Here is a 27404-nt window from a genome sequence, read left to right on the forward strand (position 1 = left end):
TAAGGAAAGATGCAACCAAACTGATTGGAAGATCCTCCATCGTGCAGCAAGAGGAGTTAATCAGGGGCAAGAAGTGGAAGGTTTTAGACTGGCTAAGTCAATCTCCAGACTTAAACACTATAGAGCATGCATTTTACCTGCTAAAGAGGAGAGTGAAGAGAGTAACCCCCTAACACAAACAGCAACTGAATGAGGCTGCGGTGAAAGCCTGGAAAAGCATCACAAAAGAAGAATGCAAAAGTTTGGTGATGTCAATGGGTCACAGGCTTGATGCGGTTATTGCAAGCAAAGGATTTGCAAAAATATATTACGTTTTATTCACTTTAATTTATTTAAAGTCTATCTGTTCCAATACTTCTGCTAGCCTAAAAATGTGGTGTTCCTTTACAAATAATGATATCTTCTCAGTTGTGTATCGGATCCAGATGTGAATACCTGGAAATGAAAGCTGAAATGTTGAGCTATTGTCTCATATTCATCTTTTGGTGTCAAACCCAAATGTTTCCAGTCTACAGCAAAAATAAAGGAATTGGCCTCACTGTTCCGATACTATTGGAGGGGACTGTATACTAAACTCAACAAACTAAATTCACAATTATCAGTGATTCAGAAGATGGTGGAAGATAATATTGACCTTTGATATTGCTTTTGGCTAAAGGGCCATCGCCAATTTTTCAAAATGGCCGCCAACGGTCGTTATTTTACATGTAGCTTGGGTTCTAGACCACCTAGAATCTTGGTTCTAGTGGCTAACCCTACATTTTCAAGGATGAGGAAGACGGTGGCGCTATTTAAAACATGCTGGAAACTACTTAAGTACATATACCTGGCATTCAGGGAACAAAATTAAGGCAAAACCATTGAATATTAGCGGAATTTTACATATTTTCCAGTACCAGGCAAGGTAAATTGCCAGCAGTAACTTTTACTCAGATAAAGTTGTATGAAACACCCTAAATACATTTGCGTAAACATTAATTGAAAATAAAAAATTGACCTAATCCTACTTTTACAGGAATGAGAAATGCAGAGGTACTATTGACAACATGCTACTAACTACATACGAACAAATATCTGGCATTCAGGGAATTCAATAACTACACAATAATTAACACATTTATAATTATTTCAGAAAAAACACCCCACGACAGTGGCAGAGGGCATTGCTGTCCACTGCACCCCTTTGTGAATCCACAGCAGAGGAGTTCACAACAGGCCTGGATCTATCCTGGTATTGTAGCCCAGTGAACTTCCCATCCACCTGGTGACATGAGTTGAGGGGCTGCAAGCATCATCTGCCCCAAGCATTGGCCAGCTTGGTAGGCACTGGCAGCCCCCTTCTGTGTTGCATCAGTGCCGCTTTTGTTGGTGGGGTCCCTTAATGGTTGTACCTTTCTGGGTGAAGAGCTGCTCGTGCGCCTGATTAACTGATTCCTGGCTGCTAATGCAGTAGGGATGAGCCCGAATCCGAATATGTATTCGGATAAGCACGGATAATGAGTTAGATACGGATACGGATAATTTCCGAATAGTCCCGTTATTATTCGGGGATTTTTTTTTATATTATGCGCCTAATTGACGCAGCGTGTTCCGCCTCAATGACACAACAGGTAGAATGACACTAACAGCTGTTCTGCGGTGGACATGAGAGGACCGGGCGCGTCCCGTGACCCGCGGTCTCTCTCTTTTTATCCACTGATAGACGCAGCGCGTTCGCCCTTTCCCTTGAATAGAGGGTTCTACCTGTCGCATTCGCTGCCGTTTTTATGTGAGTTTCCTCCGCTGCCGTGGCGGAGAAGAGACGAACCGATGGAATATGCTGCACCCCGAGTCACCGTCAGCCCTTCCCCGATGTATTTACATTCACTAGGCCTATTGCTTAAACTCTTTCAAACACCACAACGTTTCCATCAAACTGATGTTTAGGACCTGTACTTTTTCAGCTGTCAATCAATGCGTATACAGCTAGGCCTACTTCAGGACCTATACAATAAAATCGGAAACTGCAAACTTGACACATTAAAATCACATGTGGCTTTGTGGAAAGGCTAACATATTATTTAGGGTTTATGAGATTGGTACGTTGATACATATTGTTCCTAAATCTTAGTTTAGTAAAACAAAAGTAAAAAAAGAGGGAGGGGGAGAGAGATAAAAAATAATCATGAAATACAGCTGTATTTCCCCCAGTTAAAGGGATACCTTAATTAAGTTAAATGTAAAACACTGGCCCTCATTTACTAACAGTGAGTAGCCTATGCACAGATTTGGGCTGTTATTTATCAATATTTTTGTTCCCTGAATTTCTTCGTATTCTGAGAACAAAGAAGAGAGAGAGAGAGAGATGAAAAGGTAGAAATATATCTGACTTTTTGACTTATATTTCAACATTACATCAATGTGATGCTTTGAAGGGACAACAATTGCATTGACAATGAATAGTTTAGAAAATCAATTTAGGTGTGACTTCCTTTAATGTAGGCTAATGTAAAAGAAACTTCCGGTATACACCACGCCCACTTCTTGTTGTGTATCCGGATACAGATACAGATAATTTTGTTGGTTGAACAGATACAGATACAGATACAGATAATGACGTCTCCGCACACCCCTATAATGCAGTCATACAGCAATAACACACATCACTCTAGAGGCTCCATCCTGTTGTCTATGGAGTAAGCCAAGACACAGAAGGGTCTCTTGATGTCATCAAAGCTCCTCCATGTATCCCATGCTGTCTTAGTCCCTGCCAAGATGACAGTGTCACAACCAGTGAATGCTTTGAACACTGGTCAGGCTACACATTGATCTGGACCTAGTGCCCTCACCATCTCATGAGCATCTAAACACCAAAAACTCTTCCCAGAACACAGAACTTATTTATGTTAAGGGATTTGGCTGCTGTCACTACCAGTAATGGCACATCTGTGTCAACTGTGCGTATTGACACCTTGATATACCCTTCCTTCACATTATCTCCTAGGTGCAGTGGGGTGTTGTTTAGTGTTGAGGGCTGTCACACCAGTTGCCAGGAAGGAACAGTTCAGTGCAAAACTTTGGCCAGTTTTCAAGAATGGAACAGGATGGCTCATCGCATTTACTAACTCCCTTCCCTCTCTTGCTAGCATTGCTGCAGGGTTGAGGCAATAATCTGCTTGTGGGCCTAGTCAATGGCATTGGCTGAGAAGAAGAGATCTAACATAGTTAATCAACTATTTCCAGCTGCAGGGTGATGGATCAGAAGTGAAACTTGGGACATGACGCAGCTCTTTCAGTGCACCTAGTGTCTAGGGATGTATGATTGTTTCCCTCCTCCAGGTCATTGATGTACTCAGTGTAGTTCTTCTGCAGGAGAAGATATAGGATGCTGGCTGTGACCTGATGAGCATGTCAGGTACGTGTCACTTTGGAGACTTTCAGAAAGGGATCTATTGTCCCAGCAGTAGCAACTTCAACTTGTACATGTGCTATGGCGCCAATTACCTTTAGTGCTGAAATCTCAATGTCAAATCCTGCAAACATCACAATTAAGTGATCTTCACCTTGAATTGCTGATAAGCTCCACATTTACAAGTTCTGTGGAGATGTCTAGCACCCGATCATTAGGAATGCACACAGTACCAGGTAAAAAAGGATGTCCACAAGGGCTCGTTTGCGGGTCCTCGCATTGGATCATGATGCCCAGGTAGTATAAGGGCTATGGTGTCTCCCGGTCTTGGCTGTGCCTGATGGAAGACCAACATGTGTTGGAAATCTCCCTCTGGCGTACCAAACTGTTGTACATGATAGGGTGAGAGGGTGAGGGGCTGGTTGAGGCATAAACATAGAGCTGTTTTGGGCTGTGATGTTTGTGCCATACAACACCATGGAAACTAGTGTTGAGAGTGAAACTGGCTCTGACTCCTCCTAGCATCCTCCTCATTGACAGCATCATGCTCACATACTTTCCCCAATGCAGCACCAAAATCCTCATTGCACATGAGGGCAACATCACACCCTTGCTTGTGAGCATCCATGTCTTTAATGAATTGCCGAAGTGATCGGAGTTATGAAATAATATCCCTGTTAATCCTTCTCCGTACCATAAGCCATTTCGTTAATATTTCTCTCGTGGAGAAGTGGGAGGATCAAGCATTTGTTTCTCCTGTTTCTATGGTGAATCATGTTATCTGCGATCCATTGACGATGTTTTTTACGCACACGCTCAACCTAGAGTGAGCAGTGAGACTCTGAGTTGACTGACCTAACGCTGGTCACCTGAGGCCTGTTTCAGGTAGCTGGTTTTACATACTCTGAGTTTAATCCTGCGCTCTGAGTTGGTCAACTCAGAGCGCAGGGTTGATGAGCAACTCTGGGTTTTCGGTTTCAGAACAGTGGATCAGCGTTGGGTAAATCAACTCCGAGCGTGTTCACTCTGGGTTGATCGCGTGCGTAAAAGCCATCCTCAATGGATCGCTGATAACATGATTCACCATGGAAACAGGTGAAACAAATGCTTGATCCTCCCACTTCTCCACTTCTCAAAAAAAAAAAAAAAAAAAACTTCTCCGCTCCTCCCACTAGAGTTAGGAATATTAACGAATGAGTTTATGGAGAAGAATTAATAGGGATATTGTCTCATAACTCTGATCTAATCACCTCGGCAATTCAGAAAAAACAGAGCAAATTTTTTTTGTCAAGAGCATCATTGCTTCCGTATGAGAAGCAATCTATTTGAAGAATTAAGTTACGCATATCAGCAGCAACAAAATTATTAAGCTGCCGCTGCACAGCATTGCTGACAGTGTTTTATATTCGCTGTATAATGTAGGCAAGGTATAATAGCCTACTGTGCAGTAAACAGACTGTCGCTTCTTTTAAATGGGGAGTGAAAGATATTAACGTTTGACACATTAGGTGACAGTTTCCATTGTAGATCCTGATTGATTTATTACCAGTTCCCTTGTCCTCTAGTGAGTGATCACAGTTTAAATTAGTATATAATTTCTCATTTCATTTCATTTTTCATTTATTTATTACGGCTCACGGCCATAGCACATGGCATGGAGCACACAATTCAAATTAAATCCTTACAAACAAACAATGGTGTACGGCAAGGACAAAAAAAAAAAAAAAAAAAAAACATTACTTTCTATATTCATAATAGGCTATTTAACGAGGCTCGTCTGTGACTTTGTGATCACGCAAGTGAACAGTAACGATCACGTGCAGCCGCAGAATTACATTTCAACCTGACATAAATAGCCTATGTTCAGTGGCACAGACGTTAAAAAACTCCTGATAATAATAAAAATAAATAATGAGATACATACAATACAATAGGTTTATTAATCTGAATGTAAAGCATGTCCACAATGTGTAAGGTGGCCGCATATGAACGGCACGAGGGCTGAGAACTATTCTACTGATCAGATAAATGATCGATCAATCGTAAAATCATCAGGAAATGATAAAAACATCCCGATGGAGATTTCTATGAAGTGATTTTGCTTCAAACTGTACAGGGTCGCGTTGTGGCAGTGACACTCTTTCTTCAGTCTGAGCTGCAGCGTAAAGTGAAAACAAACTCAGGGTAGGTCTAACCACCTCCCGAGCAGGTTAGACCACGGCGTATGTTGCCGCAGTAACTGACTCTCGGTTGCGTTGAACCTGCTTCTTGAAACGGAAAACCGAGAGTTTCCACTAACTCAGAGCGAACAAACTCTGGGTTGCCTCAAAACCAGAGTTGCTCATCTCAGAGTTGGTCAACTCAGAGCGCAGGGTTGAACTCAGAGTTTGTTTACCCTGTTTCCTGAATCCTGAATCAGGCCTCTGGACTATAAGAAAAACTTGGAAAGCTGAAGTAGCGATCGGTGGCAACACGCCCAGTCGATCAACACTTCAGACGGCAAAGAGAAAAGTTTGATGAATGCATGAGAGCAGAGCCGGCCCAAGCCTTCAGGGGGCCCTAAGCGAAATATGATTAGGGGGCCCCTCTCCAATGTTAGTGCTGCTGAAACTATAGATCTTTGTTAAATATCATTCACACACCCAGTGTTTTCCGCTAGTGCCTCCACTGTGCGGCTGTGCGAAAATATTAGACAGCCGAGATTCAGACCCTCCTAGGGGGGTCCGGGGGTATGCCCCCCCGGGAGATTTTTTTAACCTTTTTAAAGTGAAATGTATGAATCTGGTGCACTTTGAGAGGAAAATTAAGAGGCTAAATCTGAGAAATTTTGTGTGAACAAATAATTTGGAGACACTGGGTCAAATGAATTAGAAGCTATTGAAGAAGGACACATGGATTTTCCATAAAAATATTAATATAAAATAAAATATTATGGGTTGGGCTTGGAGCTCTTTTTCTTTTACGGGACATATTTCTCTGTAATATAGTGAATGCATTTAAATGCAGTGTGAGGAACGAAGCAGAAGAACTCTGTTGTCCAGCTACTGTATCTTTTTTTCCACAGACAAGGCTGACATAGGCTATAGACTATACACAGTGCATGGGCAACTGAGGGCAGCCCCATTTCCAATTGTTTTTAAATAAACTCAATACACACTGTGCATGGATGTGAACGTGACATGATCAGATAATTTCGGATTTCCTCCCAGATGAACTGATTACATTTTTAGGCTATTAATTATCTAGACCAAAACATTGTATTCCTTTTTTTGTATGATAACTCACATTTGCATAGTATGATGTTAATATCAAACACACAAACTAAAAAAAAAAATAAAAAAAAAATAAAAATTTATTTTTTTATTTTTTAGGGGGCCCCCCAGGCAGTCGGGGGCCCTAAGCGGCCGCTTAGTTCGCTTATGCCTCGGGCCGGCTCTGCATGAGAGTGATGGTGGCCCAGGCAAGTTGCAGTACCTTTACTGAAGTGCCACACTGCTACTCTCTTTGCACTTCGGAGGAATGCATTTATTTTCAAGGGGGGAAACAATTAAATTGAACTATAATGCTTTTAATTTTGAAAAGAGTAGACAACTAGTGTAGATGTAAGCTTTAGTTTTTTCTTTTCAATGATTCTTAATTGAATAATGTTTTAAATTGAGATATGTGTTCCAAAACTGTATTGTTAACATGTATTTAGTAATATATCTCAATCGCATTGCAAATTGCAATACTGGCCAATATAATCGCAAACGCACAATTTCTCCAAATTGTGCAGCACTACTCTGACTCTCATATGCATGCTACGGAGGAGTGAAACTTATCAGCTATGAACATCCTTCTCTATATACCTTTTCAGATAAATTTTTTTAGCTCAGACTATATGAGCCACAGACCAAATAGCTCAACTTTGGGTAGGCCGCTTTGGCATCATCGCAACACTGAGTCTTACCTTCCTTCTTTGGGGCCGTGAAATCAGACGGAATCCCCCACACCTAGTCTCCAGTACAGCCTTCTACACAAACCTTAAAGACAACATCCCTCTTCTATATTTACTCCTCAATAAAATCCATTAGTCTGTTCTCAATATTCGGAGTTTCATTAAATCTTTAAACAACATATTGTTGTGGCGTGGTTCTGGCTAAGCCTAAAACTTAAAGTCATTGAGGGGCTGCTACACGGCCCATAAACAGTCCTTTGGCTAATGACTTAGCTGATGTGCTCGCTGTCACTTGGCTGTTGTGTCAATAACAGAGTCAACTTTCGTCCTTTTGCTCTTTGTGATATTTATACCTCACTGCATGTCTTCTGATGGGTGTCCATCAGGTTCCATATAGACATTTCATACAACCAAATACAATAGGTAGCGTAGCAAGCAAAGCAAAGCTGTCTCTTAAAATGGTTTTTACAGAGGTCTTTGCTAGTGAATACACTTTGCAATGCACCATATTTGGTTGGAATATAAGTGAATTAATGTGAAAAATGTAACAGGGATCAATGGGTTTTAAAGGCATGTTTACCTGGTAGGGGATTGTTGTGTTGTGTAGGTCCACACTAGCAATGAGCCAGCTGTCAGAGGCTTTGTTGGCAGTCCATAGGCGGTAGTCAAAGTTATCACCATCTGGTCTGAGGTGGAGCTGCAGGGAACCCTGTCCACTGATCTGGTACACCAGCCTCACACAAGTCCACTCCTGCTGGTCAAGAACTGGACTGACAAGAACTGCCTGCTCTTGGTCTTGTAAGAAGGCTGAGTCCACTGTAATCAAATGACCTATGACGACAAAATAAAGATATATCATATTAATGCACAGTACATATGAATATTACAAAGGCTGATAATTTTAACAAACTATCTGCACCTGGCAAGTTTTTTAGCTTTAAAAAAATATATAACTAAAGGCGATCATGTATTAATGTAGTGGTTACAGGACATTCAGATTAATTTAGCTATTAGAAACTATCTGAAAATTAATAATACCTTAATAATTTATCAAAGTTATACTTCGGGGCACCTGTCTTCTACTTAGGAGAACAAAATAGCAAGAATGTCTTGTTTTATCAATGGTTTTATCTTTAATGTTGATTAGTCTAGTGATCAGTTAAATAAATCAATATTAATAAAACCTAGTCGAATTAACACTCTATAAAATCTCTTAATAAATCAGTTACTATTGAGCTTATAAATCTGATAATATGACCACAATACTGAAGGTAAATGAAATTCTAAATGGAAGAGGATGGCAATGTTCATTCTTATGCAATATTAAAGAAACCAACACACGTAATTTATTTACAGAAAGTAAAAACACATCAAGAAACTAAACAAAACAAATGAAAGAAGACATGTGTCCGTGTGGGTAGATGCAAATTAGCCTGTCTTCAACATGGGTGTGTGTGTGTTTGGGTTAAAGGTGAAGTAAATCGCTCTTTATTCGTACAGTGATCACTTACATAATGTGCGCGTTTCATAAAGCCGATCTCTCAGTCAGCTGCTCTGCATGTAATAGGCAAATAAACTTTTTGTCGGATCCCGAAATTAATATCCAAAAGAGAACGCTACAAACCGACACCCGTCTCACTCATGGTCTTACTGCCAGTGCACGCCAGACGACAGATGGGTGAATGTTTATGCAACTACAATGGCGGAGCAGGTAGAAATCCTTCCCAATGTCTGTTTTGATGGTTTTTATCATGTTTTATCACAATTGCTTATCTGAGATGGTGCTAGATAACTCGCTGTTTGAAGACCGCAGTGCATTAATGTGGTGACGTAGGGACGAGCGAGGGGAATGCTAACTGCAGTAACTGACAGGAAGTTAGCTAAAAGAACCATTCCGCTTACAGCACCTTTAAGGTGTGAACAACCTTTGTTCTGTGAGCATTTAGGAGCAAGGAAAGGGGGAGGCCTGAGACTTGGACCTTTGTGCCTCCACTAAGGTTTTGGTTTGATATCAAAGTATGTAAACCTAATTACAAAACAACAATGAACAGTCCAAATCAGTAAATATACATTTCAGGTAAAATAACGTTACTCTTAGGGCGCACTCACACTAGTGCCGTTTGCCTGTTCCGTGCTCAGCACGATTCAGCACGATTCCCCCCCCTCCCCACTCCCCCCGCAGGCCCGTGCTCACACTGCTCGTGTCCTGGGCACACTTGCACCTTGCCTACGTCACCGTGCGCGTTTAGGATTTGGAGCTTAGTCTACTTGTAGGCTATACGACTGTTTGTGAATATTTTCATCCGGCCAAATTTGCATCAAATATTCCACTTCCACATTAGAGCAACGAGAATCCTTAAACTATTGTTTTTTTTTTAATGTAGCCTTGACGTAATAGGTCGCGGTGGACAGTCTCATATTTGTGCAGCACGCTGTTTATTATTAATATAACGGCCCGTCATCAGACCATATGTATCCGGATGGTTTTGTACACATCGATCGCTCCATCAAATCCAAGTCAGAACTTTTTGTATGGGCAGAGATCGTTTTTTTTAAGTGTCTTTATAAAGTTTCTTGTTAAACCTTAGCGTAGGCTACTGTTTCCTTATCAACGGGCCGCGGTGTGTTGTTTTGGGTGCGTCTCCACCGCCATGCGTAAATGCAGTTATGACAGCTGACGGGAGGAAAAAGAAAAAAAATCATCTGACGAACGTGAGTAAACACGAAAACCTTTTTTCTGTGCTTTCTGAGCCGACCTAATTAGCTCTCTCCCTCTTTTATTAGCCCACACCTAGGCTTACACACACGTTAATTCTCACACATTATAGCAACAAGTCCAAGTGGTGGGCAATTCTGGTGCCGACTAGTAAGGCAGCGGACGTTAACGGACAATGCATCCTTAATAAATTCACGTCAGGAACGCCGCCTGTGCGCTTGCTTGTGCGCGTGTCATCTCATTAGCATCTGTACTTTGGCCACGGCACACCTCTCCCAGGTGTGCCGTGGCCAAGGGGCTGTTCCGTGCTGGAATACGGATGGCGTGGTCACACTAGCCAAACGTTCTAGACTTTAGTATGCTAATGAGCTTTGGCACGGGGCCGCGGCCCTAATGTGAGTGGCCCCTTAGGCCCTGTTTCCACCTGGGATTATGATGTGATTTTGGTAATCAGATCACTAGTGGCCAGCTCTCAGTCCGTGTGTTCACACCTAGCAGTTCACATGTGACTTCTTTGTCCAGCTGTGATCCGATTCCATTTACCCGCTCTGTATGTAAATCAACACGTACATCATTCCATTTGCATTGCTGTTTTTAACTGGTGGGGTTCAAACAAGTACACATTCAGGGCTGTACAGTGCGAATTTTATTCGCATTTGCCATTAAAATGTAGGTCAATTACGTGCGAAGATAATTACAAGGCCACTCGCACTTGTGCGACAGTTTGACGAGATACCGTCTCATTTAGACACAGAGGAGCAATGCACAACACTGCTTAGAGGGCTTTACATTCGCTAAATGCAGGTAAATAGTCTTAGGCGAGTAAGTTATTACGCCACTTTGGCTGGTGAAAGATGAGTGCTCGCAAGGCTGCTATTCTAACGTCTGCCTCTGATAAACAAACTCTCGTCACAACCACCGGCACGCAGCTTTCTAAATTTACGCGGTGAAGTTACTGCTTGTGCAAACAGAACATATCCTGTACTTCTTCACATTAAAAGCCTGTTACTAGCCAAACGCGAGTTGACCTTTATTTTGAAGCAGTTAAGAACAAGAAGTTAGCTGCAGGCCTGCAGGGCAACAGTCAAAAGCAGCGACTTCCGTGTTATCAGATATACGCAGTGAAATGAAGACAGAGGACAGAAAGCTTGTCATTTGCAATACTTGTAACTGTGCTCACTGTAGATGACGGTAGGTTTATAGGATAATAGCTGTCACCACGGAGTGTCAATCAAAACACTGGAATACTGCTTTCTTGGTTTGTCCAATGTAATGGCAGATTTATTTAGTTTGTAGGGTTTGGAGGGTATCTGTGTGTGTGTGGTCTACAGAAACAAGGGAAACAAATAATCACGTCATAACCACATTCATAATAACTATACATATCTATAATGCATGCACACTACAACTAGCATGACAGTCTAAGTAATTAACATAGATAAAATGATACAAGTCAATACCAGGATATGTATTAATGCCAGTAGGCCTTCACATGGAATTAACATAGTTAACAGAAGATGCTAACATTCACCTAACAGCATAAATGCCCCGGTAAAATACTAGGGAGAAGTAACTGACATCAAATACAAACAGCATCAAAGGACGGTAAGTACGCGAGGCTCTAAAACGGGACTTTACAACATTAAACAGTTGCTTAGATACTTAACAAAAAAACATGCAAACAACTCAGGTTATCGTCACTTACAAATCTTCAACGACGCACACTTCTTATTAGGGAAAAACTCCAAACTCCGTCCGCAAACACAATCACTCTGCCGCCTTTCCTTCTCTCCTTTTCTCTCCTCCTCCTCGGCAGTTAACGGCTCCGCTCCTAATCAATAAGCGCGCGCATAAGCATGCATGATCGGCTCATGCCAGGTACGGCCAGGTCCTTTATATTCGCGGACCCTCTTTAACAGCCGCCCCTACATTCACCATGTGAATGTACTTATTAAAGAGGTGTTGCATGTCCAGCAGGGGGTGATGCTCCCTCTTCTTCAGGGATGGCTGGTAGCTTAATCAGCTTGGCCACTGCTCTCTGGTACACTTTATCCTTTACTTGGACATTGGCGGATCGAACACGACCATCTGAACTGAGATGAACGTCTTTCACTGTACCGACTGGCCAATGGGACCTAGGAAGCTGATAGTCCACGATCATAACTACAGTTCCAGGTTCAATGTTGTCGGTCTCAGCATGCCACTTCTGACGGGTCTGCAACGTGGGGAGGTACCTCTTTATGAAGTGGGCCCAGAACTGATCGGCAAGTACCTGACTGTGCCTCCACCTTCGTCTGCTTAGGACTTCAGACTCTGCATAAACCACTTGAGGTAATGAGGCATCGGGCCGCCCCATCAACAGGCAGTTTGGGGTGACGGGGTCTAGGACAGCAACATCTGAGGACACATAACCTAGGGGCTTGGCATTCAAGATGCCCTCTACTTCAATAAGCACGGTCCTGAGTACCTCTTCAGTCAGAGTTTGGGAACCCACGGTGACCTGGAGTGCAGCCTTAACTGATCGCACCTCACGTTCCCAGGCTCCTCCAAAATGTGGTGAATGAGGGGGGTTGTAGCGGAACTGGATCCTTTGTTTCGCTAGCTCTGACTGCAGAGATGGGCTCATCGCAGCAAAACTGTCCCGTAATTCTCTATCTCCCCCACGGAAGTTTGTCCCTTGGTCGGACAGGATTTCTAAGGGGGTGCCACCCCTGGCCACGAAACGTCTGAGGGCCATCAAGAATGAGTCACTGTCCATTGAGGGGAGAAGGTCTAGGTGCACGCACCTTGTCGTCATACATTTAAAGATAACACCCCATCTTTTCTCATTAGTTCGACCACGTTTGACCAGGTAGGGGCCGAAGCGGTCTACACCGGTGGAGTAGAACGCAGGTTTCAGGAGACGGAGGCGTGCTGGGGGAAGGTCGGCCATCTTCGGGATCTTTGGTTTGGCTCTCCATTTTTGACACTAAGCGCAGTGATGCTGATGGCTCCGTACTGCCTCCCTGCCCCTGAGGATCCAAAACTGCCGGCGGATCTCGGCGAAAACTCTTTCTGGTCCAGGATGGCAGAGTTTGTTGTCGAATTGACGTATAAGCAGCCTAGTCACTGGGTGCATTGGGTGCAGCACAATTGGGTGCACCACTTCCAGACTCAGACCTTCCACCTTGCGGAGTCGACCGCCTACGCGTATCAATCTTGTGCTGGTGTCGAACTCGGGGGCTAGTGTGATGAGGCAGCTACCTGACGAAACTTGCTTGCCAGTCTCCAGAGCCTTGTATTCATCTGGAAAACTTTCTGTTTGCGCCTGCTGCAGTATGGAGGTTTCTGCTTGTTTGTAGTCCGCAGCCGAGAAGTTGCCTGGCTGACGAGCCGCCCCGTCTGCGAGTCTGCATGTAGCTTCAACCAGTTCTTCAAATGATGAGTACTGAGTGGTGTCTAATGCGGGGAAGGTAGCAGTGGTAAGGCCACAAAATATAGGCTTGCGAAGCTCTTCGGAGTCAGCATCATTTGTTTGGGCAGGAAGCACTGGCCATGATTCTTCATCCTGGTAGAGGAACGGTGGTCCCTGGCCCCACCGGTTTGGCTTTGCCAGCTCAGGGAGTCTTGCCCCGTGTTAAGTCATCTGCGGGGTTGCTGGCAGAATCTACGTACCTCCAACTGTAACCTTCAGTCAGTTTGCGGATTTCTGCAACCCTGTTGCCAACAAATGCTTTGAATCTGCATGATTCAGACTGAAGCCACGTGAGGACAGTTGAAGAGTCGGACCACAGAACAGTATTCTTAATTTCCAAGGAAAACTCGTTATGGAGTACTCTGGAGAGCTGGGCTCCTGTGAAAGCGGCGCACAGCTCCAACCTTGGCATGGAGAGGTGTCGTTTTGGTGCTACACGGGATCTGGCCAGCACAAAGGACACTTGGATATTCCTCTGCTGGTCTTCGGTGCGGAGATATGCCACTGAGCCATACGCGACCTCTGATGCGTCGCAGAAAACATGGAGCTCCTTCTTGACCTCAGGTAAGTCCAGATCAGGGGTAACGTAGCACCGTGGTAACTTGATCAGTGGTAGATGTTGCAGGTCACACTCCCACGTGTTCCAGGCTTGCAAAAGATCAGATGGCAGTAGGGGGTCATCCCATCCCCTCTCTTTAGCCCACAGGTGTTGGACTAGGACTTTGGCCCTAGTGGTGAATGGTATAATGCATCCTATAGGATCATATTGACTTGCAAGAGTGCGGTAAATGTTGCGCATCGTCACATCTTGTTGGGGGGAAGGCCGGTGCTGGTACTGAAAGGTGTCGGGTGAGCAGTGCCAGCTCAATCCTAGAGCGTGTTCTTGGGGGTCTGCCTGGGACTCGGAGATCCACAGCTCTGCACTTTCTGACTTGGCCTCTGTAGGAAGGTGGCTGACAACTGAAGCGAGGTTACTTGCCCACTGTCTTATTTCGAAACCACCAGATGTCAGTAGGTCTCTCAGCTGGTCCACCAGGGCTTTGGCTTCATCTTGGGAGGATGTGCTCAACAGGCAGTTGTCACATAGAAATGTTTCTGAATGGCCTCTCGAACCTTGTCTCCTGGCTCACTGTAACTGAACACATGCTTCTGCAAAGCGAAAGGTGGCGCAGCAGGGGCTGCTTGTAGTACCGAAGGGGAGAACACGCCACTCGTAAACATCAGGTGGGTTCTCAGGCTTGATGTCTCGCCAAAAGAAACGCAGTATGGGCTGATCACTGGGGAGGAGGCAAACTTGGTGGAACATCTGCTTAATGTCACCGCTGATGGTCACAGAATGCTCTCTGAACCGAACGAGAACCCCGAGGAGTGAGGATCCCAGTGTTGGTCCCAGCAGCAGGTACTCATTGAGGTTCTGGCCGTTGTACTTGAGAGAACAGTTAAACACAACCCTGTGTTTACAGTGGTGGGATACAATGTGGTGGGGTACGTACCACGACTCATTTGACTGTTCCACTTCTTGAGGAGTGAGTTTGGCGACATAACCAGCCTTTTCCAGTTTCTCAATTTCCTGCTTGTACTTGTCGGCTAGTAGAGGATCCTTAGCAAGTCGGCGTTCTGTGCCTTGGAGGTATGACATTACCGCTTCCTTTGGTGCCCGTAATGTAGGCATATCTTTGGTTGTGAGAAGTTGTGTGGCGTACCGAAGTACTCCGTCAATCTCCACAATGGTGGTGTTTGCCTCAAGCTTATCAACCGCTTCTTGGTCCTGCCTTGACCTTGTTACCACTTTCTCACTGCGAAAGGGTAGAGTGTCTAGCTGCCACAGTCTCTCTACTTGTTGGTATAGGTCAGTGGTGGAAGAGGCTGAGGTGAATAGACACTGAGAAGGTAAAAGCTGATCCTGCAAGTACTTCGAGGTCTATATTTCTCTTGCAGGATCGCCACCGGGTATGTGTACTCGGCCAGGCCAAAGTGGTTAGCTGTAAAGGCATCTTTGATGTGAAATTTCTGATGTGGCTTGGTAGCAGGGGATATGGTGAAAGAGCTTGGTGTACCGTCCTCAGTTTAAGGGCTTCGGTTGTTGCTTCCAGTTTGAGGTTCTGTACAGCATCGGAGAGGAGGATGGTGCGTTCTGAGCCATCATCGAGAATGGCATACGTTTGAAATGCTCTATTCCCTTGGTGCAGTGTGACTTTGACGACCTTTAGGAGTACTCTCCCGCCACGGCGACTTTGGTCCAAGTAGAGTGTCTCTGAGTCAGAGTTGTAAAGGGTGGCACTCTCTGAAGGGGGTTCCTCAGCCTGGTTTGTTGTCCGATGGTTGACCTCATGAAGGGAGGACAGGTGCTTTCCCTTACAAATGGGGCAGGGCTTCTTAAGGTCGCAGTCCTTTGCGAGGTGAGCTCGAGCACATCTCCAGCACCGCTTGTTCTCCTTAACCCAGCTGATAGCCTGGTCTCTTGAAAGGGCAGCAAAGTCAGAACACTGACTCAGGTAATGGGCTGTGCTGTTACAGTAGGGGCAGTGTATCTTGCCTTTGTTTGTTACCTTAGGGGGTGGACCTTGTGCGGTGGCTTTAGGTGTAACATGTTCAGCTCCATGCATGACGTTGGCTTGTCGATGCTGCGGTTGAGGCCTCTGACTTTCCTTTGCTTGGAAACTTTGACGTGTGGGGTCGAATTCAAGACTGTCTGCCTCCAACTGCAGCCAGTCTGCAAACTCTAGCAAAGTTGTTTTAACTTGGTTGGGGTTCTTCCTAAGTTGGTGTCTTCTGAATCTTTGCTGTTGGAAGCGGGGTAATCTGTTCAGTAAACGTTTAACGTTTGATCCACTGTGCAGGTCCTCAACGCCATCTGCCTTTAAGGATTTCAGCATTCCTACAATGGCCTGTACTCGTAGTGAGAAGTCGTCCAGAGCTCGTTCATCTCCTGAACGGATGGGGGGCAGGTTCTCCAGGGTCTCAATTTCTTTGAGAACGTACTGATAAGGTCGCCCATACCTTCTATCCAGTGCCTCCAGTGCGCATGTGTAGGGGGTGGATGACTCTGCATGGGCAAGGACGAGTCGATGGGCATTTGGGGTCTTAACGTGCTTAAGGAGTAATCGGTATTTGTACTTTTCAGTATGGCCTTCGTGAAGGAGATTTTTAAGGGATAGACGAAGTTCAATGTACTGGGCTCTATCTTCTTTGGTGAAATCTGGGAATGTTGGCCCCTCAACCCTGTGGAGAGGATGGTGAGGGAAGTACCAGGAGGCATCAGGTTGAAACTGGTTTTCTGTGAAGGGGGTGGAGGCATGGTAATGTGGTTCTTGCTTGATAGGTGGGGGCTCCCTTGGGGTTGGGCAGAAAGGTTGGCCCATGGGGGCTGATAACACCGGATCTGTATAGACTTGTGGTTGCGTGATAGGGTCAGCATGCTGGAAGTTAGATGGCTGTGGATGCTGTGCGGGAGATAACGGGAAGGGTTGCAGTGGCATGAAATTTCCAGCCTGGTGAACATCTGGTGTAGCTTGTCTTTCCTTTGTTCAGTGTGGGATCATTGTCTTGTGTGGAGTGTGGTGAGTCATTGGCCCTCATTTATCAATTTTGCGTGGAAACTGGTGCAGATCCTGGCGCAAATACCTCCCTACGCCAGGTGTCGCGTGGTATTTATCAAACAGTCGTATCTCGCCAATCTCAGCGTACGCCAGGCCATTATTGATAAATGCGGCGGCTGAAAACGATCGTACCACGCCCCTATATTTTCTCAGTTCAGAGGCCTCGCCCAGAGGTTTTACGACATGGATATGCGAATTACGGCACAGAAGAGGAATTTATCTGAAGTAGAAATTGACAGAATAACAGCGAAAGTAGAAAAAAAAGAGTTTCATTTCGGAGCATTACAAGCGGCATCAAAGAACAACAGAAGGCAGCAGTTAGGAAGGAAATAGCTGCTGCAGTCAACAGCGTTGGTGTTGACAAAACGATCTCCAGCTGAGGATTTTGCATTTTAGGTTTACATTAGTAGGCTACTATCGCTCCAATGCTATAAAACAGCATATACAACTAGAAAATCCCGCGGAGATTTTGAAAGTACGGGCCGCGTAGTTTGATGATGATGAGGATCTATGGTTAAGGAGTTATGGCCAATTTGATAATAAGCCCCGCCCCTGCGTAAACATTTTGGGCAATGGCGGCAAAAAAAATAATCATGGCTGACCCCTATGGTCCGAGAGGCTATAAAGGTAAAGGGGAGGAGCCTAACGCGGTAAAGGGGAGGAGCTTAGGGAGGAGCCTAACACTGTAAAGGGGAGGAGCCTAATGTGGTAAGGGGGAGGAGCCTAACACTACAAGGGGAGGAGCCTAACGCGGTAAAGGGGAGGGGTCTAACACAGTAAAGGGGAGGAGCCTAATGGGGTAAGGGGAGGAGTCTAAAGGGGGTAAATGGGGGGAGCCTAATGATGTAAAGGGGAGGAGCCTAAATTGGTAAAGGGGAGGAGTCAAATGATGTAAAAGGGAGGAGCCTAATGTGGTAAAGGGGAGGAGCCTAACGGGGTAAGGGGAGGAGTCTAACTGGGTAAATGGGAGGAGCCTAACACGGTAAAGGGGAGGAGCCTAACGGGGTAAGGGGAGGAGTCTAATGATATAAAGGGGAGGAGCCTAAAGTGGTAAAGGGGAGGAGTCAAATGATGTAGAGGGGAGGAGTCTAATGCGGCAAAGGGGAGGAGCCTAATGTGATAAAGGGGAGGAGCCTAACAGGGTAAAGGGGAGGAGCCTAACACTGTAAAGGGGAGGAGTCTAACGGGATTAATTGGAGGAGCCTAATGTTGTAAAGGGGAGGAGTCTAACGTGGTAAAGGGGAGGGGCCTAACGTGGTAAAGGGGAGGAGCCTAACGTGGTAAAGGGGAGGAGCCTAACACGGTAAAGGGGAGGATCATAATGCGGTAAAGGGGAGGAGCCTATTGTGGTAAATGGGAGGAGCCTAACGTGGTAAATGGGTGGAGCCTAACGTGGTAAAGGGGAGGAGCCTAACGGGGTAAAGGGGAGGAGTCTACCGGGATAAAGGGGAGGAGCCTAATGTGGTAAAGGGGAGGAGCCTAATGTGGTAAAGGGGAGGAGTCTAACGGGATAAATGGGAGGAGCCTAATGATGTAAAGGGGAGGAGCCTAACATGGTAAAGGGGGGGAGCCTAACACGGTAAAGGGGAGGAGCATAATGCTGTAAAGGGGAGGAGCCTAATGTGGTAAAGGGGAGGAGCCTAACATGGTAAAGGGGAGGAGCATAATGATATAAAGGGGAGGAGTCTAACGGGATAAATGGGAGGAGCCTAATGATGTAAAGGGGAGGAGTCTAATATGGTAAAGGGGAGGAGCCTAACGTGGTAAAGGGGAGGAGCATAATGCGGTAAAGGGGAGGAGCCTATTGTGGTAAATGGGAGGAGTCTAATGTGGTAAAGGGGAGGAGCCTAATGTTGTAAAGGGGAGGAGTCTAACGTGGTAAAGGGAATAACACCCTGTTTTTCAGTTTATGCTAATTAGCGGGAAATATTCCCCGGCGGACTTATATGCTCCCAGAGGCTTTTTTGTAGAGCACCCTAACATACACCTGTGTGAGAAATTTCAAGTCAATCGGAGTTACGGTGTGAGGGGCGTGGCCTCTCAAACTTTCTTCAGTCGGGGCTTAATAACAGCGCCCCCTAGCGGAAATTCAAAAAACTGTATAATAGCACACCATTCGGGGTAGGGACGGACGTTCTGTGAAATTTTTGCGTTTCTAAGTGAAACGGTGTGGGAGGAGTAGCAGCTCGAAATTTGCGGCAGAAGTAAGAAGAATAAGTATGGTGGAGAGTAATAATTACGGGACCTCAATACATTGAGAGCCCGTACTTAATTATATGTCGCCATTTCTTTACATATATGAAGAAAAAGTGGTCTGACTCAAACATCGCCACTAAAAAAAGCGTGTTGCTGTTCTGAAATGCAACCAACTGAGGGTGTGGGCATAACACATAACACATTTTGCGTTTTACTGTATGACAGCAGGAGACGTGGTCAGCCCGGCGGTCAGCTGCACAAGCCGACCCGGCAACGATCAGCTGTGAGAGCGCCCACAGTCCTGCTCCACCAGCAGGTCGGAAAAACGTGCCGGTTAACGGTGGAAATAAATCGCTCGCTTAAGCGGTCAATGACACATTAAAAGAGGAACTAACATCTAAAAAGTGCGTCAAATAAATAAAATGTTAAGCTGAATGTTGTGCCGTGTATTTTTTATCATAAAGAGCAGTGTAGGCCTACTACATATTTAATACTGTGGCTAACATTTTGAATGAATGCAGCCCCCGTGCCTCAGTGTCCCCCCAGCAGCTCCAGACGGAGATAACTGCCCTTACGCAGTCCCATGCAGCGCTAAGTGGCCGGTGTGTGCACTATTGAATCAGTGCTCCTACTCAGTTGCGCACCATAAACTGCACAATTTTAAGTGATTAATATCTTTATTTTGGTCTGAGCAAACACTGCATTTGTATTATCTTCTTATAATTGTCCAACAAAGTCATCGGCTACCCGGCACAGACTGCACTGCGAGTTCATGCTGTTTACAAAATTGCGTACACGAGCTGAGAGCTGGCGTGGGATTTGAGCGTATCCTACGCTCACGTCCATATTGATAAATGCCGAGATTTGCATGGAAATGTACGTACACCCATTTTTCTGGTCTACGCAAGATTGATAAATGAGGGCCATTGTGTTTGCCTGCTTTTTGTGTTTTTGGTTATTTAATAAATCGTCGTATTTTCCGAGCTATCCGCATTCTGGGTCCTACCTTCCTGCCAGCCCTTCACACAACCCTAACAGAATGATGCCACCAGACTTGGACCCAGCGGACGCTGTTTTTTGCATGGAGTTGGAAAACTTTTTGTGCAGCATTTTCCTGGCCATGGACTGCTGGGAAAACATCCCCAGGAGGCTGTGTTGGGGCGGACACGCAGAGCCTGCCATCAGATTGGGGGTGATGAGTCCAGGGTTTTTCCTGGCTCAGAATAGGCCTTTGGGGGGGTCAGTACGCGGACTGACTTTTTGGGACTGACTATGTGCAACAGTAAAGGCCAAACGTTTATGGATGTATTATTTTTTTTTTTTTGGCATTTTATGTTTTATTGATAGTGTAGAGACAGAGTTGAAATGGTCCGCGATCTGACAACTGTACGTGCAGTCATTCATAAACTCTTACAATAGATAAGAGATGAAGATAAATACCTAACAACATTAGAGTTACTAAGTGAAATGAGTGATGCCAGTCTCATAGTGGAGAGAGATCAGAACTGAATGCTGTGTTCGACCACACAACGCGGCTTGTCCAGCTCAACTCACAGACAGCTGAGTGCTGTCTGATGAGCCGGACAGAGAGCGTCGGAGGAATCCTCCGCCTCAAAACATAATTATAAAACAAGAGGTCAGTCCGTTTGGAGGCGGGGCCAGTCTGCTTTGGCCCCACTCAAAAGTAGGTCCATCCTGAGCACAGCTCGGCGCAGTAAAAGTGGTTATGGAAAACAAAATCAGTGCGGCATGGCTTGGGTCGGCGCCAAAAGTGCCAGTGGAAAAAATGCCACAGGTTGTATGCAGTATGCATCCTTTACATTAGAGTACAGCAAGTCCTATCTGGTGGGGCAGCTAACATACTGGGTGAAGTTAGGCAGAGTTTTTGCCATAGTGACATAGTTGACATCACCTGAAATGATGAGGGCACTCTGGAGTAGAGCCTGTAGTTTGGCTATAGAGGTGTGAATAATGTTGCAGGCAAATGACGGAGTGTAAGAGGGAGGGATGTAAATAGCCACCATAATGGCATGAGAAATTTCCCTCTGTGAATAATATGGTTGAAGTTCAACGGCTAAAAGTTCAATGTCCGGGCAACATATACGCTCCTTGATTAGGCCTGCCTCAACCTGCCACTAGGCCCTGGGGCTGAGAGGTTTCGTAGGCCCCCCTGGGCGGCGGTCTTACAATACAGATGCGTAAAAGCCATGCTAGTCTACAACACAATATCTCTATTGATGAAATACAAAGTCACTTAAGGTAACATGTACATAACCCCCCTCGTGGTGTAATGACTTTTAATAACCAAACACACATGGTTGGTTACAGTGTTTTCTCAAGTAATTGAGGAGACAGCTGTGGGGACCCAGGACCTTCTAGGGGAGTCCGGGGGCATGCCCCCCCGGAAGAAAAATTTGAACCTTTTAAAGTAAAATGCAGCAATCTGGTGCACTTTGAGAAGAAAACTAAGGCTAAATCAACTGTGTCCTATGTGAGATATTTAGAACTATTTTCTGGAATAATTTGGAGACACAGAAATACCAAAAAGCAGAAACAAAAATATACAGGTTTAAAAAATCCAGTCAGTCAGCATTCATTTTTAAAAAAATAATCCCTTATCCCAAAGCTACTTCTTTCTTTGAATTCTTGGTTTTGTTTTTAATGGCTCAACTCAATATAGGCCCTTGATCTGCGTTGCCCCGAACAATGTTTAAAAAAAGAAAAGATAAATGTACTTGATAGGCCCCTTGATCTCCGTACACGCCCCCCCCCCCCGCCCCCCTACGAAGATTAGGGGCCTATCATGAGCCAGTCAATAAATTATTGTTTTAAATGACAATGTTCGGGGCCTTCTTAGATCAGGGGCCTATATTGAGCCAGTGTAAAAAAAAAATTATACATTTTCCTTTACCTGAAACGTTCTGCATTTGGGTCCTCCTACCTCTCCCATAGACCCTTTTCAGTGTCCATAGGTCAGCACTCCTCCTCCTCTGCCCCGCTGTCTTGTGGGGTCCCCCAAGGGTCCATCCTGGGTCCAATCCTGTTTTGTTTATATATGCTCCTACTAGGGAATATAATGTGAAAATATAACCTGTCTTTCCACTTTTACGCCGACGACTCACAATTATATCTCCCTCTGAGATCCGGGGACTGCCTTCAGACGCTCCAAGAGTGTCTCAAGGAGATAAATGACTGGATGGGGGATAATTTCCTTCAGCTTAACAATAGCAAAACAGAAGTCATCATCTTTAGCCCCTCCAAATTCAAAAAACCCATCTTCACTGACCTAGGTAGTCTAACCCTATTCATTAAACCATCCGCTAGAAATCTAGGCGTCATTTTTGATTCTGAGCTATGCTTTAAAAAGCAAATCTCATCCGTAGTGAAGAACAGCTTCTACCAGCTCAGAACCATCTTTAAAATAAAGCACTCCCTATCATATCACAACCTTGAAATAGTTATCCATGCTTTCATAACATCACGGCTGGATTACTGTAACTCCCTCTACCTTGGTCTCCCTCAGTCCCTCATATCACGCCTCCAAATAGTTCAGAATGCAGCAGCAAAACTGTTGACTGGGTCAAAAAAGTGGGAACACATCACACCCGTTCTTGCTTCCCTTCACTGGCTACCAGTACAACAAAGGATCATTTTTAAGACAGTTCTCATGGTATTCAAAGCCCTCAATGGTCAGGCCCCATCTTATATAGCAGGCCTTTTACACCCCCACTCAGCCCCTAGGTCCCTAAGATCCTCAAATAAGGGTCTTCTCCACATCCCCCGATCCAGACTCAAACAAAAAGGTGACCGGGCCTTCGCAGTAGCGGCTCCACGCTTGTGGAACCAACTGCCACCTGACATTCGTGATGCCCCCTCCATTTATGCCTTCAAATCAAGGCTCAAAACCCATCTGTATAACCTGGCTTTCCCTCCCCATTAGCTATCTGACCTCTGCACTACTGTCTATGTGTGTGTGTGGATGTCTGGGTTATATGTCTTTTATATTTTTATCTTTATTTTTTCTATTGTTGTTGTTGTTATTTTGCCTTCATGTTGGCCTACTGAATGCACTATGTACAGCACTTTGGTCAGTGCAAACTGTTATAAGTGTGCTTTTATAAATACATTTTACTTACTTACTTACTTACCTGCCTGCCTGCCACCCGCTAACCCTGACTGAATGCAAAGACCAGAATTGGACTCAGCGGAGCTATATGCCACTGCCACCAGACTTTGGTGACCGTCCTAAAGGTGCGAACACTGCGCGGCGAGTTTACATACAAAGTCAATGTATTTTGCGCGGCACCACGTGAATGGGCGGCCGGCGGCGAGCGGTTCACGCCTCCACGCTCATGCTTCCAGCCGCAGCCCCCGGTCTCCTTCTTCCACCCTTCGCTCCTGCCTGAGGGGGCCCGCCCTCAGCTCCTGCCTGAGGGCGCACCCTCCAGACCTTCCAGATCCTCCAGGGGGTGCCCGCCCTCTACCTTGCCTTCCAGAGGGGTCCCACCTTCCAGACCTTCCAGGGGGGGTCCGCCCTCTGCCTCGCCTTGCTCCAGGGGGGGTCTGCCCCCTGCCTCGCCTTCCTCCGGAGGGGGTCCGCCTTCGCCGCCGGCCTCCTGGGGGGGCCCACCCTCATCACCGTGGCCTCTGGCGTCCTGGGGGGTTCCGCCTACACCGTTCTGCAGAGGAGGTCCGTCCTCACTGCTGCCGGCCGCCTGTGGGTCTTCGCTACTGCCGGCCTCCAGAAAGGTTTCTTCGTCTTTGCCGCTGCAGGCCTCCTTAGGGACTGAGTCCTCATCGTCCTTGCCGCCGGCCTCCGGAAGGGTTCCGCCTTCACTCTGCCTCTGCTTGCCCACCAGGTCATCCACCTGAAGCTCCCTGCCATGCCGTGGGGCATTTTTCTGGCAGCCCGCCTGACACCCCTCCATTCTGCCCCACTCCTGTTCCCTGGCTAGCCGGTCACCCCATGCTCTGCCCCAGTTCATTTTTTTAGTTTCCCTCGCCTGGTAGTCAAGGGGGGCGGGGGTATTGTCATGGTCTGTCTGTCTCTTGTCTTGTTTTGGTGGTTTTCCTGTGTTTCCTATTTTAGTTTGGTATGTTTGTCTTGTTTCACCCCATGTCCTGTCAAGTTTCTCTCCTGTGTGATTACTGGCCCCGCCCTAATGTGTTCCACCTGTTCCTCGTTGCCTACCCTGTCTTGTGTGTATTTAAGTCCTTCTGTTCCATTGTTCCTTGTCTTTGCATTGTGGTTCGTCGGTGAGTCCTGTCCTGTGTGTTACCTGTGTCTATGTATTCCTTGCTTTTTTGCCTTTTGGCTTTTTTTGAAGAGAATACATTTTCCTTTACCTGAAACGTTCTGCATTTGGGTCCTGCCTGCCGCTAACCCTGACACCAGTACTCTCTAAAACAGCATGTTGAGAGAGGTTTTAGCTTAACAAGCAAATAATATTGGGTATATCAAAAAGAACATGCACAAATATAATAAAAATAGAAGTATAAGTAGGAAATAAGATAAAACAGTCGGAGCGACTGTAAAAGGTTGGAGCATGCGCACTGCAAGTAATGACTAAAACGCTGAGATAGAGTTTTTATCTTCCCTTGATGTCACAGCTGAGAGACTTTTCACCCACTCACCCAAGTCTGAAAGAGCAATGAGGTAATTTAGTGGATAAACTTTGTTTATGGAAAGCTTATTTAATTTCCCTCTGTTCTAAACTAGGTTATGTGTGGGTGGGGGTGGGGTTAAAGTTGTCTTTGTTCCCTTATTTGGTGAAATCAAGTTCATGGGGAATGTTAGTAACACAGGAGACGTCTTTGAGCAGTGGTTTACTTGATCAGTAAACCATGGATAAATCAGGGCTGACAAAGTCCTTAATGTAACAATGCATTAAAAGAGGACATGGGGGCGTTACTATCTATTTATTTACTTTAATTTATTTTCCAAAACTCTATCCTTACCACACAAGCTGCATATATTATTATTTGAATATCATGGAAAAGCTCTTTTTTTCTGTAATTTAATTCAAAAAATTAAAGTTCTATATATTCTAGATTCCTTAGATATAAAGTGATATATTTCAGGGCTTTTTTGTTTGATTATGTGGTATATGGTTTACAGCTAACAAAAAACAAGCATCTCAAAATATTTGAAATTTCTATAAGGCCAATCAAAAAATTGATTTATTATACAGAAATGTCGACCCTTTGAAAAGTATTCATCCACTCAATACTTGGCCTGGGTTCTTATTTTGCATGAATTATTGCATTAATGCAGCCTGGCATGGAGGCGATCACTGCTGAGGTGTTATGGAAGCCCAGGTTGCTTTGATAGTGGCCTTCAGCTTGTCTGTATTGTTGGGTCTGGACCTGGTGTGTGTCATCTTCCTCTTGACAATACATTTTTTGCAGGGTTCATAGGCCAGCTGGCTGGCCAATCGAACACAGTAATACCACGGTCAGCCAACCAGTTACTTGTGGTTTTGGCACTGTGGGAATATGTCAAGTCTTGCTGGAAAAAGAAATGGGCATATCCACGAAGCTTGTCAACAGACGAGACAAGATGCTTTAAAATCTCCTTTTAGACGGCTGCGTTGACTTTAGACTTGATCAAACAGATTGTACCAACACCAGCAAATCATCACTGACTGTTGACACTTGACACTGGACTTCAAGCATCTTGGATTGTGTGCTCTTTACTCTTCCTCCAGACTCTGGGACCTTCATTTCCAAATGAAATGCAAAATGTAATTTGGATCAGTGATGATTTCGGGTATCATGTCATCTCCATAACACCGCAGCAATGCCACAGGCTGATCACCTCAATGCCATGCTGCATTAATGCAATAATGTATGCAAAAGGATCTACTGAGTGGATAAATCAACAGACTTTTCAGAAGTTCGACATTTCTGTATTTGAATCCTTTTCTTAAGGAATATTCTAATATTTTCAGATGCTGGATTTCTTTAATTTTCACCCAGTGACTTCATTCAGACACCTTTAAAGGTACCAGTTTGGAGCCACTTTTAAAATACATTTAAGTTAGTACTACTAATTAATATTTGGGTGTAACTGTTGAAAGAATATATGATTGAGTCCTGGTTAAGAAGTCACGGTTTGGAGTGTTTTTGATACAGCGGAAAAAAATTAATAAATGCATAAGGATATGGTGGCATGTTTGATGTTACTATTGTAGAATTGTTAACTGATGTTTTTTTTAACTTGTTTTAGATCTGCGTATGTCCATCAATCACACCGTGCCCCCCATACCATGACTGTTTGGCACAAATACACAAACTGTTACAGCCTTATAGGTGACCTAACTTTTTAAGGGATAGTTCAGCATTTTTAAGTGGGGTTGAATGGGGTACATTGGCATAGTTTATGTTACCTTATGAAGATGGTTGTCAGCACAGTCACTATAAGGAGTTTGGGGGAGTTGTGGCTGGAGCAGAATTCAGCCTTGTACTGTTGTAGAGGGGGCCAGAAGAATAAACGTTTTTTGTCCACATATATAAAACCTGTTAAAGTAGTTAAAGGAACAGTTTATTGAGCTGGGGAGTGAGGCAAAAAGCAAAACATTTAAAATGTTAAACTATTCCTTAAAGTTCCAGAAACTTAAGCTGAAATATTTTCCTCCAGTTGCTGGTCACATCACTCTATCCTTTCCTGTCTTTCTGTCTCTGAGGTCTCTGTTCAGTCAATATAATCACCCAGTGCAACATCCTGCCACAGACCTTGTTTTGGGTTCTTTTTTTGGTGCAGCGTCCTCAGCTCAATCCCACATTGTCATGGCAACCAAACAGAAAACATAACTGTATCCCTGTCTTCCTTTTATGAGCCTATTTATTGCATCAGTGGGTGTAGTATATTACCATCTCTAAAGTGGTGGCTGGAGCTCATTCCATCTCAGTCTGGTTAGTGGTTTAGTGCACACTATGCTGGATCTGTGGAGCTTCTGTAGAGTGCTTTTTTCGGTGTTGCATGGAATATGCAGTATACTAGCTACAGTGAACACACACTGAAAGCTAAAAGCTTGGCTTAAAGGGAGATGGTACACACAATTTACAGTACTGCCACTTATCTTACGAGTGGGAACATAAACTGTGCTGAAAGA

At 44.9% G+C, this 27404-nt stretch overlaps 1 protein-coding gene across 1 annotated transcript in view; it reads right to left on the minus strand.

The window, feature by feature from the left end:
• mamdc2a (MAM domain containing 2a) overlaps window positions 1-27404 on the minus strand; it is a 163033-nt gene that overhangs the window by 107161 nt on the left and 28468 nt on the right. Inside the window, exon 3 of the mRNA XM_080050121.1 lies at window positions 7906-8156. Within this exon, the coding sequence (XP_079906247.1) occupies window positions 7906-8156 (251 nt within the window). The remainder of the gene's footprint in view (window positions 1-7905; window positions 8157-27404) is intronic.

The sequence above is a fragment of the Ammodytes marinus genome, assembly GCF_949987685.1.
Source record: "Ammodytes marinus genome assembly, chromosome: 2".
NCBI lineage: Eukaryota > Metazoa > Chordata > Actinopteri > Uranoscopiformes > Ammodytidae > Ammodytes > Ammodytes marinus.